This window comes from Atractosteus spatula, chromosome 5 (genome assembly GCF_055471065.1).
Source record: "Atractosteus spatula isolate fAtrSpa1 chromosome 5, fAtrSpa1.hap1, whole genome shotgun sequence".
Lineage (NCBI taxonomy): Eukaryota > Metazoa > Chordata > Actinopteri > Semionotiformes > Lepisosteidae > Atractosteus > Atractosteus spatula.
Window position 1 is genome coordinate 45,869,740 of NC_142710.1, and position 12,723 is coordinate 45,882,462.

Below are 12,723 nucleotides of genomic sequence, written 5' to 3' on the forward strand. Positions count from 1 at the left end.
AATGAAAACATTGCAAGCTGCTAATTGGCTGCCCTCATAGCGGCTCTTCTGTAGCTCATTGCCTGGTCTCTTTTACTCTTTCATCGTCAACACTGCTAGTCTCACCCTCAATGGCTCTGACCTTCAGTCCATTTGTTCTGTCTCTTAGTTGTTCTGTCACTGTCAGCCACTCTGATCACTGTTTCAGCAGCTTGGGTCTTCTGCTCATGAATCAGTTCTCCCTCTGTAACTCTCCTGCAGAGCTCCTGGGTGTGTAGTTCTCACCCCGTTACTTGCTAACTCACACTCCAGTTTACAGAGAGCAAACATTTAAATAGAGAGGAGAACAGCTTTCAGGTTTGTAAGGACTGACAGCTTTTCTCTTAAATGATAACTGGGCTAACTGCCTTTCAATGATGTATAAACATTTTTTTTTAATTAATGTGATTCAATACCTGAATGTTCAAACTGAAGACCCCTAAGGGTAAGATAAGTTACACTAAGTATCAGTAAAAACTCAAGAGAAAAAAAACTGAAATATGTTATCTGTGTAAGTATTCAGTCCTGTGAACTCAAATTGTGATAGAATCAACGTTGGTTGCAATTATAGCCACAAGTCTCTTTGTTTAAATCTTGATTAATTTTGCACACAAACTTGGTGCAATTTTTGCCTGTTCTTCTTGATAGATTTACTCAAGTTGTTCGGGTATCGCTTTTGGACTGTATTGTTTCCACTGATTCTCAAAAGGATTTCAGTCAGCACTTTAACTGGACGGCTCAAGGACTGTTACTTTTGTACACAGTCCTGTGTACATCTGGCTTTTTGCTTTTGGTTATTGTCCTGCTGCAAATTGACTTGTCATCCCAGTTTTAGGTCTGAAGCAGGTGTTCCTCTGTAAATAATTTCTCCAGTAATTTATGTCCCAGTCCCTGCATATGAAAAGCAGAGCTGTAATATTTTTAGGCCAAAAAGTTTACATTTTGTCTTGTTTGACCTTTTGTCAAATATTTGTGGGATATGAGATATGTTTTTCACTATGCCATACAGATCAACTTTGTGGATTGACTGGAATATTGTTGACTCATGGAAAGTTTGTCCTATCCCTGCCGTTGAACTCAGTAGCTGTTTCAAAGTCACAGTTGGTTCACTATAGAGTATGTGCTAAATCTAAGAAACAAATCGAGATTTAGGGGGTGCCCCACTAGAGTGTATCCTACTGCACCTTGCACCTGTTGCTTGCCACAATAGGCTTTGGCTCTACCACAACCCCATGTTGGATAAAACAGTTAGAAAATGGATGGATGAATGGATAACCCATGAATTAGTAAAGTTAATATACACACAGTACCTTTTTGTTTTTCATTTTCTTTTACAAAAATTGTTCCTGTTTTTTCATTGTGTTAAGTATAGGACAAAGGAGGATGATATAGATCTTTAGTTTATAATTTAAAGTAGGAAATGATTTACAATTGGATTGTAGGTGCCTAAACAATCTGCCTTGTATTACCTTGTAGTAATCCCTTCTTATTATTTTATATATCACTTCTTATTTTCTTGTGAACACATCTGTTTTAGCAGAGATATGCACATGCTTAGATTACTCTCTTATGGACTTCAAATTTGCAGTTGTGTAGTGGGATCTTCCAGGAAAATCCAGGAATAAATTACATAGTCATCCACTAGCAATATTTAGTTTTATGATACCACAGCTTTTATCTACATTAAATTATCTGTTTAAATATATTGTATTCTTTTTTCATACTCACAACTGTAACTCTATTTGTATCACCTAATTTCCTTCTTGCCAATATGGCAATATGGTAAACTGCTTTGCTTTCATTTGCCCCTTCTTAGTATGCACCTGTAGTCATGGAAAGTGTATGGATGGGATAAAAGGAGATGGGAGATGTCTGTGTTACAAAGGTTGGAAAGGAGGGAATTGTACGGTGGGTAAGTATGGGGTAGGTTAATTTCAAGGCACACAGGAGAACTTTGACTATTCTGTGTGTTTAGTTTGTTTTTTAAACTTTAATATCTGGTAAAAGCATAAAATTGATCCTTATAGCACACAGATTCTTCTAGGCATGCAATGTGAGATAGAGGGTTCTCTTAAAAAAACATCTTTCAAATACTTTTCTCAAGGTTAGATCAGACCCACTCAGTGGATATCAACAACAGCTAAATATAGTGTTGCTCACCAAGTTGTTTTTTTTTATTGTGGTCTCCCACAGATATAATTAAGAATCAGGGCCTCACTTATATTACTTCTTTGCTGTCTTGTTATTATGTTAATAATATGATGTTATTATGTTTATGTAAGTTAGTAAAAAACAGTGCCAATAACTGCACAAGGAAACTTGTTGAAACCAATCTTGAAAGAGGTAGTATTACATTGTGTAACCTGTTTCATTCTTTTACAGAAATTGTTGCTGATGCATGCAATGGTACCTGTGACCCAAATGCCAAGTAAGTGGCAAGGTTTGAGGATAACTTGCACTCAAGCAGAAATCTTAAGACTATTTTGCAGTATTGGAACAGTTACATTCACATAAAATCTAGGGTGCTGGAAAATTTAGAAATGAGGTTATTACACTGTTGGCAAGGTTAACCTGCAACAGGACAACAAAAATCAATAAATTAATAAAGGATTAAACATTCTCAATCATCAGAATCTTGTTCCCCACAACCTAACACAAGGTGTACATAGTAGATTAAATCTACATTTCCAGTGCAGTTTTCTAGCTACTACAACTGTTATCTGAAGGTGTTTATGCAGATATGTGACCCTGTCTTGTTTTAGGGTTGTTATGGACATCCTAGATGTGCATAGCCAGAAAGTGGCTCTTAAGTGGCCATAATCATTTACACTATGGCTGGTTTTATAAGACAGTCCAATAATGGTGTTCATGTGATATCACTGGATGAACATAGCATCATTGTGCCTGATAATTTTTTTGTGAAAAGTATTTCTTGTCATGAATGTATCATCTTGTCTTCCAAAATCCTACACTTCTACCACATATGGTGCAATAATTAAATTATGTTAGCATTTTATATGTACAATTTAAGTAATTTGAGATGTCAAGCTTCTACAAAAGGGAGGAGGTCAGCCTATTTGTTTCTAGTTTCCAATTTGATTGGTTTGATGATTGGTTTCTATTTGGTTTCTGCTACCAGCAAAAACCCATCCAGTTATTTTCTGAAAGAAGCAATTGTACCTTAGTTTTCATTTGTAACTGGTTTATGTATCAGGAACATTTTGGTGCAGAATATTCCTGACCTTCAGTGAATCTTCATGCTCAGGTATAATGACTAATCGTGGTACTTCTTCCATAGTCAGCATACTGTATGTATTTATTATTTATAGTGGCTAATAGTGGTCCCCAGTTTCCACCTTTGGTCCTTAAACCTGTAGATCAGAACTCTAAAATCCAAATCACAGTTTTTCCAAATGCATTGCAATTATACAATTTTTCTTAAATTTCAGCTGCATCACAGAAAGATTAGGGGCAACTCCTACCTGCTCCTGTTCAGCTGGGTACCAAGGAAATGGGACATTTTGTACAGGTGAGACATCTGTAAATATATCAGTTTAAGATATTCATCCTGACACCAAGTATTTCATAAAGGTTATTGTTGATTAGTTTAATAAATTTCAGCACATGTAGAGCATAAAGTACATATACTCTGAGCTTCAATGTTAAGATCCAGATAGATAAAAATACCGTCATTTTCACAAAATTCCCAGGAGCAAGAACACTGTGAAAAATAGTGTAAGTTAGTTAAGTGGGTCAAAACCAACCATTTGAAATATAAAACATGGCCCTGACTACTTAGTTATTGAAGATCAAGGCATTGTTCAGAAGGGTTCATAAAAGTAAGGTTGTTGGTAAGTTCCACAGATGTGTTCAACACAATCTGGCCTCCATAGTTTTTCCTTAAATTTGACCTAATCTGCTGTGTGGTGGAGTTAATGATGGAGAATGGCTCTACAAAAGTGTATTTGCAGTGATACAATTGTTTTGTATTTTTAATTTAAAATAACAGTACATTTAAAAAGTGTAAAATTTCCCTCTTAGAGATCAATCTGTGTGACACCGATAATGGGGGCTGCTCACAATATGCAAATTGTAGTGAAACAATACCTGGGGAGAGGAGCTGTACTTGTCAAGAAGGCTATACTGGAGATGGTGTCGTGTGTCTGGGTATGTACCAAAATAGCATTTCTTTTCCATTATGCCATCTTTCAACTGTAATCTGTATCTGAGGTATCTCTGAGGGGTACATCCTGATAGGCGTCCTTTCAAACTACTCTAAGTGTTTGACCAAAAAGGTGCTTCTGGAAAAATAAGAATATTTTGGTCACCTTCTGTGCCAATGCCAAATGGCAAAGAGTATTATTTTTATGGCTGAGTTACCCCTTAAATGACACATTGATAGAAAGAGGGGTGTGGGAATGGGGTAGGTGGTGAAATAGAAAAGTTGACTGTGATTAATAGAATGATCTTTCTATAACTAGACCAAGTTTGCAAATAATCATGCAGTACACAGTCACATCCATGGTGATTTAAAAGTAATAGAAATATACAGACAATAAAAGCCAGTGGTTTAAAAGATCATACATGAAGACTTCTACTCTGACATTGCCTGTGATCAACATGTTCATATCCCCATTTGCTCTTCTGTACTGCAGAGATAGATGGCTGTTTGGAAGACAATGGAGGGTGTCATCCCAAAGCTGACTGCATCAAAACTGGGCCTAATTTAGTAAGACTTACTTTCTCTCTACTCTGTGCTGGAATATATGTGTATAATTGATTTATCTGTCTAATCAATTAATTGATTATCAATCATACATGCTTCACAGGTGTAGAAGACCTTGGGCTTCATTTTTATCTCGGAAGCTCCAGCCTCAGAGAGCTTCTATCATCAGTCCTGAGTAATTGTCATGTTTCAGGATAATATCCTTTTACCTCAGAGAACACAGCTCTCTGATGTTGGAACTTCAATAATGACCCTAACGTCCGGGTGTAGGGAAAGGAAAGGCATAGCACTACTTCATTACAAGAACCTTAAGAGTATATGGATATGTGAAAGAACTATTTTGAAAAATAAAAGGTCTGTGCTCCATCACTGAATTCTGGTGCATGGTTCCTAAATTCACTTTATTAATTGAATTACTTTCTTATGTATATGAAAATATTAAGGATGGAAAAAAACTAAGCATGCTGTATAAAGAATACAATGGAGACAAATTCAAGTACAGTAGACAAGGGAAAAAAGATCAGATCAGCCAAGAGAGAGATATACTCTAAAAAAGACTTAATGGCAGGAACAGGTATCTGTTATTGCCGAATGTCCATTAAATCATGATTAACCTTTTTTTCAGCCCCAAAACACACTATTAAATCAGAAATACATATATACAGATCTTTTGACTTATGTGTTATTTGTTAGATAAGGTTAGATCTATCTACTCTTAGGATTTGGTTGATGTTTAGATATGTCTTAATATGTAAAACCACAGAAACCATTATTTTTACCTTGCGTTATTATGTGTGCATTTCCTTGTTATTGCAAGGAAAGCCCTGTATCTCTGTACTTACAAAACTCACCTTTAGCAGATTTTGACCGGTCAATCCGAAATCCGCTAAAGCAAAGTCTATTAAATGAAGGGTTTACTGTACTCATTTAGTACATCAGCCATTTCTATTTCATTGTCTAGTTTCTATAACATCTATTCCCTTCATTTTATCCTGTTTTTTTTAAAGATCAAGTCAATAAGAACATCTCTCCTTTTTGCTGCTTTTACAAACTGGAGATGAAATAATCTTTAGCCATTTCAATCACATCTATTTCTGCTTCTGTGTTCCCCAGCGCAAAAGTCCAATTTATGTGAGGAATGTTAAAATTTCCCAGTAATATACAGTAACATCAGTGTTTAAGTAGATTCCAGACAGAAAAGATTAGATACTTTACACAGAGGACTGTGTGGGTCAGTCACTAGTCAAGTTTCTCTCTAGTCCAAGTGGTTGAAGCTAATGAGTTCCTTGAGTTCCTTTAAGAACCTCATAAACAAAATGCTTATTAATTAAAATCAGAACTTTGCTATATTAATTTGTGTCTTATATTCCACATTAGAAAACATCTTTTTTAATTGGAAAGTGACCTTGATTTGAGATCACTTTACAATTCACACGAATGAAACAATGGAAGTTACTTATTCGTATATATTTTTGTATTATTCATACATTTTGTATATTTTTGCATTCATTAATACATATTCATGTGTTTTTGTATTTCATAGTAAGTAGATAATTCCTTCTTACTTTAACTGTAATTTGTTTCTATGTATGTTTGCAAAAATACATCTTGTTTACCCTTTTGTGTTATAGGTTGGTTGTAACTGTAAAAGTGGCTACTCTGGTAATGGAAAATACTGTTTTCCTGTCAATCCCTGCAGAGTGGTAGGTATCTCAAGTTACACTAGAATTTGCTGTTGACCATTTTTTTCTTCCAAGATGCCTTGATCTTCTCTTGTGTTACAGCTCAATGGAGGCTGCAGTATACATGCCTGGTGTGAGTACACAGGACCAGGGACTCGGAACTGCACCTGTAGAAGAGACTACATAGGAGATGGCTTCAACTGTAGAGGCAATGTCAACCAGGTAACATGTCCTTAGACACTCTTTTTAATTAGACTTATTCTAATTCAGTTCTGGGACAAAAGAAATGGGGAGTTGGAACAGTTTTATAATGCATTTATATCACACAATAATGTCAACCATTAATTTATAGAATCATTTAAACCTTATCCTGAGTGTAAATCCCATTTATTATTTTGCATAATACATTAGTATGTAGATAAACATTTAAATATAAAAGTTAATAGCTAAAACCCAAGAAAAAAAAAGAGCAAGGAGCAGGAGCAAAACTTGGAACAATCTATTAGCCATTCTAATAGGAGTCAAGTGAAGTGGACATTGTTTATCCTTATTAGTTTGAATCTATTGCAATGGCTTTGTTCTTCTATTTTAATATTAGAATGAAAGAATATTAAGTCCTTTAAAGCCTGAAAATGTAGTCTTTGCCTAGTATCCTTCAGTATCTGCAGGCTCCTGACTGTAGTCAACACAGATGTTTCCTACAGTGCCATAGAAATATCTGGTCTGCTTTGTCCACTAATAGATGTTTCATTGTTCTTGTTCTAGGAAATCTTACGTCACCCGGCAGCTGCTTGGTTCTACAGACATCTAAGGGTAGGTATTACATAAAAGAATTGGATTGGGTGGCTAGTCTCTCATGGATACTATGCTGAAAGTATAAATAAACCAATAAACCAGCAGCCATATCACCCTGCAACTCACAACTGGCAACCCACTGAAGCTAAGCAGGTGTGAGCCTGGTCAGTACCTGGATGGGAGACCTCCTGGGAAAAACTAAGGTTGCTGCTGGAAGAGGTGTGAGTGGGGCCAGCAGGGAGCGCTCACCCTGCAGTCCATGTGGGTCCTAAAGCCCCAGTATAGTGACGGGGACACTATACTGTAAACAGGCGCTGTCCTTCGGATGAGATGTAAAACTGAAGTCCTGACTCTCTGTGGTCATTAAAAAGCCCAGGGCGTTTCTCGAAAAGAGTAGGGGTGTAACCCTGGCGTCCTGGCCAAATTTCCCATTGGCTCTTACTAATCAGGGCCTCCTAATAATCCCCATCTATGAATTGGCTTCATTACTCTGCTCTCCTCCCCACTAATAGCTGATGTGTGGTGAGTGTTCTGGTGCACTATGGCTGCCGTCGCATCATCCAGGTGGATGCTGCACATTGGTGGTGGTGGAGGGGAGTCCCCATTACCTGTAAAGCGCTTTGAGTGGATTGTCCAGAAAAGCGCTATATAAGTGTAAACAATTATAATAATAATAATTATTATTATTATAAGGCAGAATGCAGATAAGTTGCACTTTAGTCTTTTGAATTATGTGAGATCTAGATATTGAGCTCTATTCTCAATCAGTTTTTTTCTTCATTAAATAATCAGAGACAAGAGCACATTCAGTTCAGGTCTATCACTGAAAACCAAATCTCTCCAAATCTAAATTCTTTAGAATCTGACCTGATCTGACCTGGATCTCCTGTTGCCTTATTTCATAATTCCAGGTTCAGGTCTAACTTTAACTCTGTTTTCACACCTGAAGAAGGCTCCACAGCTGAAACGTTGCGTTTCCTTTCTTTTCTTTTCAGCATGGAAAAAAACCCGTTATCTGTTTTTAAATTATAGTTTTCCTCTTGTACCTGTTTTTGTTGTTTTTTTTAAATCCAAAAACAACTTCCTCTCCAAACTAGGAGCGGATATCCTTGTTCGTACTGCCGTGTTAGCTAGATGCCTGCTTCTGTTCATGTGGAAGCAAGCTGATCCCCAGCCAACACTATTGTAATTTGTATTGGCATTGTAATTTACATTACAAAATATTCTCACTCATCACTACAGAGTATAGAACAAAGTAATATGGTTTCTTTTTTTTCTTGTGAATAATTTTGCAGCTTAGAAAGTAAAAATGTAATAGTTTAAGCAAATACTGTATTTATTAAAACTACAACACAAACACTTTAACTACTTGCCACACATAAACTATTTTGCAAACTGATCACCTGGATAGAGTTCCAAAGCTCAGAGAATACATCTAAATCTCTACAGTCTGAATTATACCCACTGAGTTACATTTCTAAAACAGTGAAAAGCAGACACAGATACTTTATCTAGGAATAATTAAATGTCTACAGACTATCTGACTCTCTGTGGTAAAAAGGAGACCATTAAGATTACAAGATTACAAATAAGAGTGAAAAAGTTTGTCTGGCAGAATTTAATTAAAAAATAACTACATTATTTTGACAAATAGACATACAGTATAGCTTTTTTTTAAAAGTCACCTCTGTGCCAATGGTCAGTTTCGATTCATTTATGATTTTAGATGATGAAGATAACTGTATAGTGAAATTATCTTGCTTTTTGCATGCATCCTTCTCTTCTTTCATCTCTTCTGTCCATCCATTTTCAACCACCTTTCTACCACAGGGTCAAGGGGAATCCAGAGCTTATCCCTGAAAGCTTTTTTCTTCTCTTATACTTAAATATTAAGTTTCTAAGTTAAACACGTGAGTGGTCAGACAAACCTGACATCAGAACCAGGTTAACAGATTTCTGAGATTTCAGTGATTTATCATTATTAATATACAACAAACTCATTGTTTGGAGAGGGTACAACATTTGGGCCTCAGATCCCTATGTATATTTTCTCCTACTGTGCGTTTGTGTTTTCCTCTCCTCAATGACCACATTGCTGTACAATATGGCCAACTGCTGTATAATTCTGTAAAGCACTCTGTTTCAAACGGTTGAAAAGGGCACTAAATAACACTAGTTGGTTGATTGATTGACAGACCAATCAGTCCCAGTGAATTTGCTCAGAATACAGCATGCTTGGCTAGTATGTAAACCAATATTTTAGTTTGTGTCACTTGCTTGTCTTTTTCTATTTTGGTTTTATCTTGGGTTTTTTTCCTTGAATTATTGATGTGATTGTTCTTGTAATAATGATAAATATTTTTGTTTTATTATTGCATTCCTTTAACAGATGTAAATAGAGATAATCTAGATAAAAAGTTATGGGTTAAAAAGTAATTGCAATTTGTTAATCAGACCTTAAAAAGGGCTTAGGTCTAAGATCATAACGTAATGTGATATAAAGGCATTTATAGTTTGTACTAATGCTGGTGTGTGTGGCTGTATGTTTTTTTCAACAGAAAAACAGCCTCAATGACTTATCAGGCAAGGGGCCTTTCACAGTCTTTCTTCCTCATCAAGATTATGTTCAAAATGTCACGGTATTGCAGTTTTCTCTGATAACTTTCTTTCATGTCGTACTCTTTTCTTTTTATAAATGTGGAACATTCTGAGATGCAGTGATAGATTGCTTGCTTTTCAGATTCATATTAAATACTACAGATTTTACACACAAGAGCATGAAAAAATAAAGGGTCTTTAAAGAAACATCTCTGATGTTTATAGCAACAGAGAAAACCTCCATAGCCATGTGTCACCAAAACATGTACAAATGGTTAGTTGATCATCAGGAAGTGAGTCCACATGTACAGTATATAAAGTCAGACACTTTGTGAGTTTGGTCTTAGGTTTGTGGTAACACATCATGCACAGACAAAAGAAATCTGTGACAATCTTAGAGAACCAATTGTTGCTGCTTATCAGCCTGAGATGGGTTGCAAAGTCATGTCCAAACAATAAGAAGTTCATAATTCCACCATAACAAAGATCATCTACAAATTTAAGATTGTTGCTAAGCTACCCAGGAGTGCCCATCCTACCACATTCTCCCCAAGCTATGACCATATGATGCACCTAGAAGTCTCAAAGGAAGGCTACATCCAGGGATCAACAGGACTCTCTTGCTATGACAAATGTCAAATGTCATGAGTCCATCATCAGAAAACAGTTGAATAAGAATGGCTTACATGAAAGGATAGCCAAGAGGAAAGTTCTCTAAGAAGAACATAGCTGCATGGCTAAAGTTTTGAAACAAGACTTCTGCAACAATGTACCCTGGATAGATGAATCAAAAGTGGAATTGTTTGGCCATAGTGCAAAACGTCATGTCTACCATGATATCCATACTATACCAGAGTATTCTAGAGGAAAATGTGAGACCATCTGTCTGATGGGTAAGGCTAGAAGGAAAGTGGATCATGAAAAAGGTCAACCATCCAAAACACACAAGCAAGTCTATGACAGACTGGCTTAGAAAGAAAAAAAATCAGTATTTTAGAATGGCCAAATCAAGGTCCATAACTCCATAGAGATGCTTCTAAACATCTAAAAAGATCTGTGCATGCATGAAAGCCCTCAAACGTCACAGAGTTGAAGCAATTCTGTGTCATTTCCTCTTAGGCAATATGAGAAACTGATCAAACCTTACAGGAAATGTTTAATTTTAGTTATTACTGCTAAAAGGGGGTATCTACTATTTCTACTATTAGGACTTTAAGAGGACTAGGTGAAGGTAAATTATGGCTAAATGTATTATATCATAAAAAAGGGGTGTACTTATTTTTTCACCATATTGTATGCTGTGCGTAAATTTCAAGTGGAGTTTGTGTTAGAATGATCTTCCATTTCTGAGAATATGATTTGGGATTTTAAATAGAGAAGTCTCTCGAGAAATACTGTATATATTCAATAAAATCCTTTTCAGGTACTACACAAATTGTACGTGTTTTGTCTTTCTCAATTTTCAACCACAAGTCTCTCTTTCTGCAGCTGGAAGACTGGACAAACACAAATCGCACTCCTCACCTGCTGAGGTATCACCTTGTAGGCTGCCAGAGTCTACAGCTGTCTGACCTCCAATCTGTAAAGAAACTCATCAGCCTGTCTGGACACTCCCTGCACATCTCTGTTAAAGAGGTACTTCTGTTGTGTGAGTGAGGGTGTTTTTAAAGTTTGTACTGAATCGTTAAATTCATACTTCCCATATTCCCATATTTTTGTTAACATACCAATGTGAGCTCAGTTGGAAGAATGCTGCTATCAAGCAAAGGATATATGTACTGTATGATGTATTAAAAATGTTCAAATAGATTTGTCTATTGTCTAAAATAAAGAGAACAATACATTGAATCAAAGATCTCTTTTGGTATAGCTTAATGAAAAATTAAAGTGTTTTTCATCCATACAGGACACTGTTTACATAAATGAGGAAACAAAGATTGTCATCAGTGACTATGTTACATCCAATGGGGTACTGCATTTTATTGATAAGGTTTTAATACCTTATGATTTAAAGAACACAAGTGGAGCACTACAGACCTCGGTATGTGATATAAGAAAGATAATGTTTCTAAAATGAATATTTTATGTATCTTTTTGGTGAAAAATCATAACTATACCAAATGTTGTGGGAATACTTTGAACAGTCTTTCATTTGTCTTCCAAAACCTTTCAGTAGGCTTGCATAAACCGTTTATCTCCTGACACCAGTCATTGTAGCAATAGCTTTACCACCCTGTAGCCAGTATCTCAGAAGCTAAGTAAGGATGTGTTTGGTCAGCATTGGTGATACTGCTGTTGGAGGTGTCATCCTGAAAAATGCCAAGTAGCATTCACTCTTTTCTCTGTGGCCTGTCCCTGGGACACAACCAATGAAAGGTTCTTCAGATAAGATGCTCTGTCTTTAAGATGAAGTTCTGGCTACATGGTCATTAAAGTTCCCTGGGTATCTTTGCAAAAGAGTACAGATGTTATCTCCATCTCATGCACAATCTGGTCTACCTAAAATTCTTCACTCAACTGGTGAAGCAGCTTCTGACTTCTCCCCATTTTCCACATGATCTGCTATGTAGTGGGGTTGCTGGTGCAGAATGGCTGCTACCTGTCACCCAGGTGGGGCTGCACTTCTTAGAATTTCCTACTTTAAATAAAGTACTTTGGGTTTCTTTGAGATGAAACACGCTACACAACTTTAAAGTTTATAGCATTTAGAATTATTATTGGGTTAAGCTTTCCATGACAACATTAACACTATTGCACCAATGAAATGCATTAATCTTACAAAAAGTACTGACCAAATGGAGCTATGTTTTAAAGCAGCTATATGGCTTTTCATTTCAGATGAATCTTACTGCTACAGCAGAAGCTCATGGGTACACCATATTCAGCAAACTACTTCAGGTATTT

General features: G+C 36.2%; 1 protein-coding gene across 2 annotated transcripts in view; it reads left to right on the forward strand.

The window, feature by feature from the left end:
• The window catches only part of stab1 (stabilin 1), a 74,573-nt gene that overhangs the window by 35,981 nt on the left and 25,869 nt on the right, over positions 1-12,723 (forward strand). For both annotated transcript variants that reach the window (XM_088917338.1, XM_088917339.1), the window contains 12 exons: positions 1,835-1,930; positions 2,401-2,446; positions 3,468-3,547; positions 4,060-4,185; positions 4,674-4,747; positions 6,376-6,447; positions 6,529-6,648; positions 7,192-7,239; positions 9,780-9,860; positions 11,308-11,454; positions 11,726-11,860; positions 12,658-12,717. In XM_088917338.1, the coding sequence (XP_088773464.1) occupies positions 1,835-1,930; positions 2,401-2,446; positions 3,468-3,547; positions 4,060-4,185; positions 4,674-4,747; positions 6,376-6,447; positions 6,529-6,648; positions 7,192-7,239; positions 9,780-9,860; positions 11,308-11,454; positions 11,726-11,860; positions 12,658-12,717 (1,085 nt within the window). The remainder of the gene's footprint in view (positions 1-1,834; positions 1,931-2,400; positions 2,447-3,467; positions 3,548-4,059; positions 4,186-4,673; positions 4,748-6,375; positions 6,448-6,528; positions 6,649-7,191; positions 7,240-9,779; positions 9,861-11,307; positions 11,455-11,725; positions 11,861-12,657; positions 12,718-12,723) is intronic.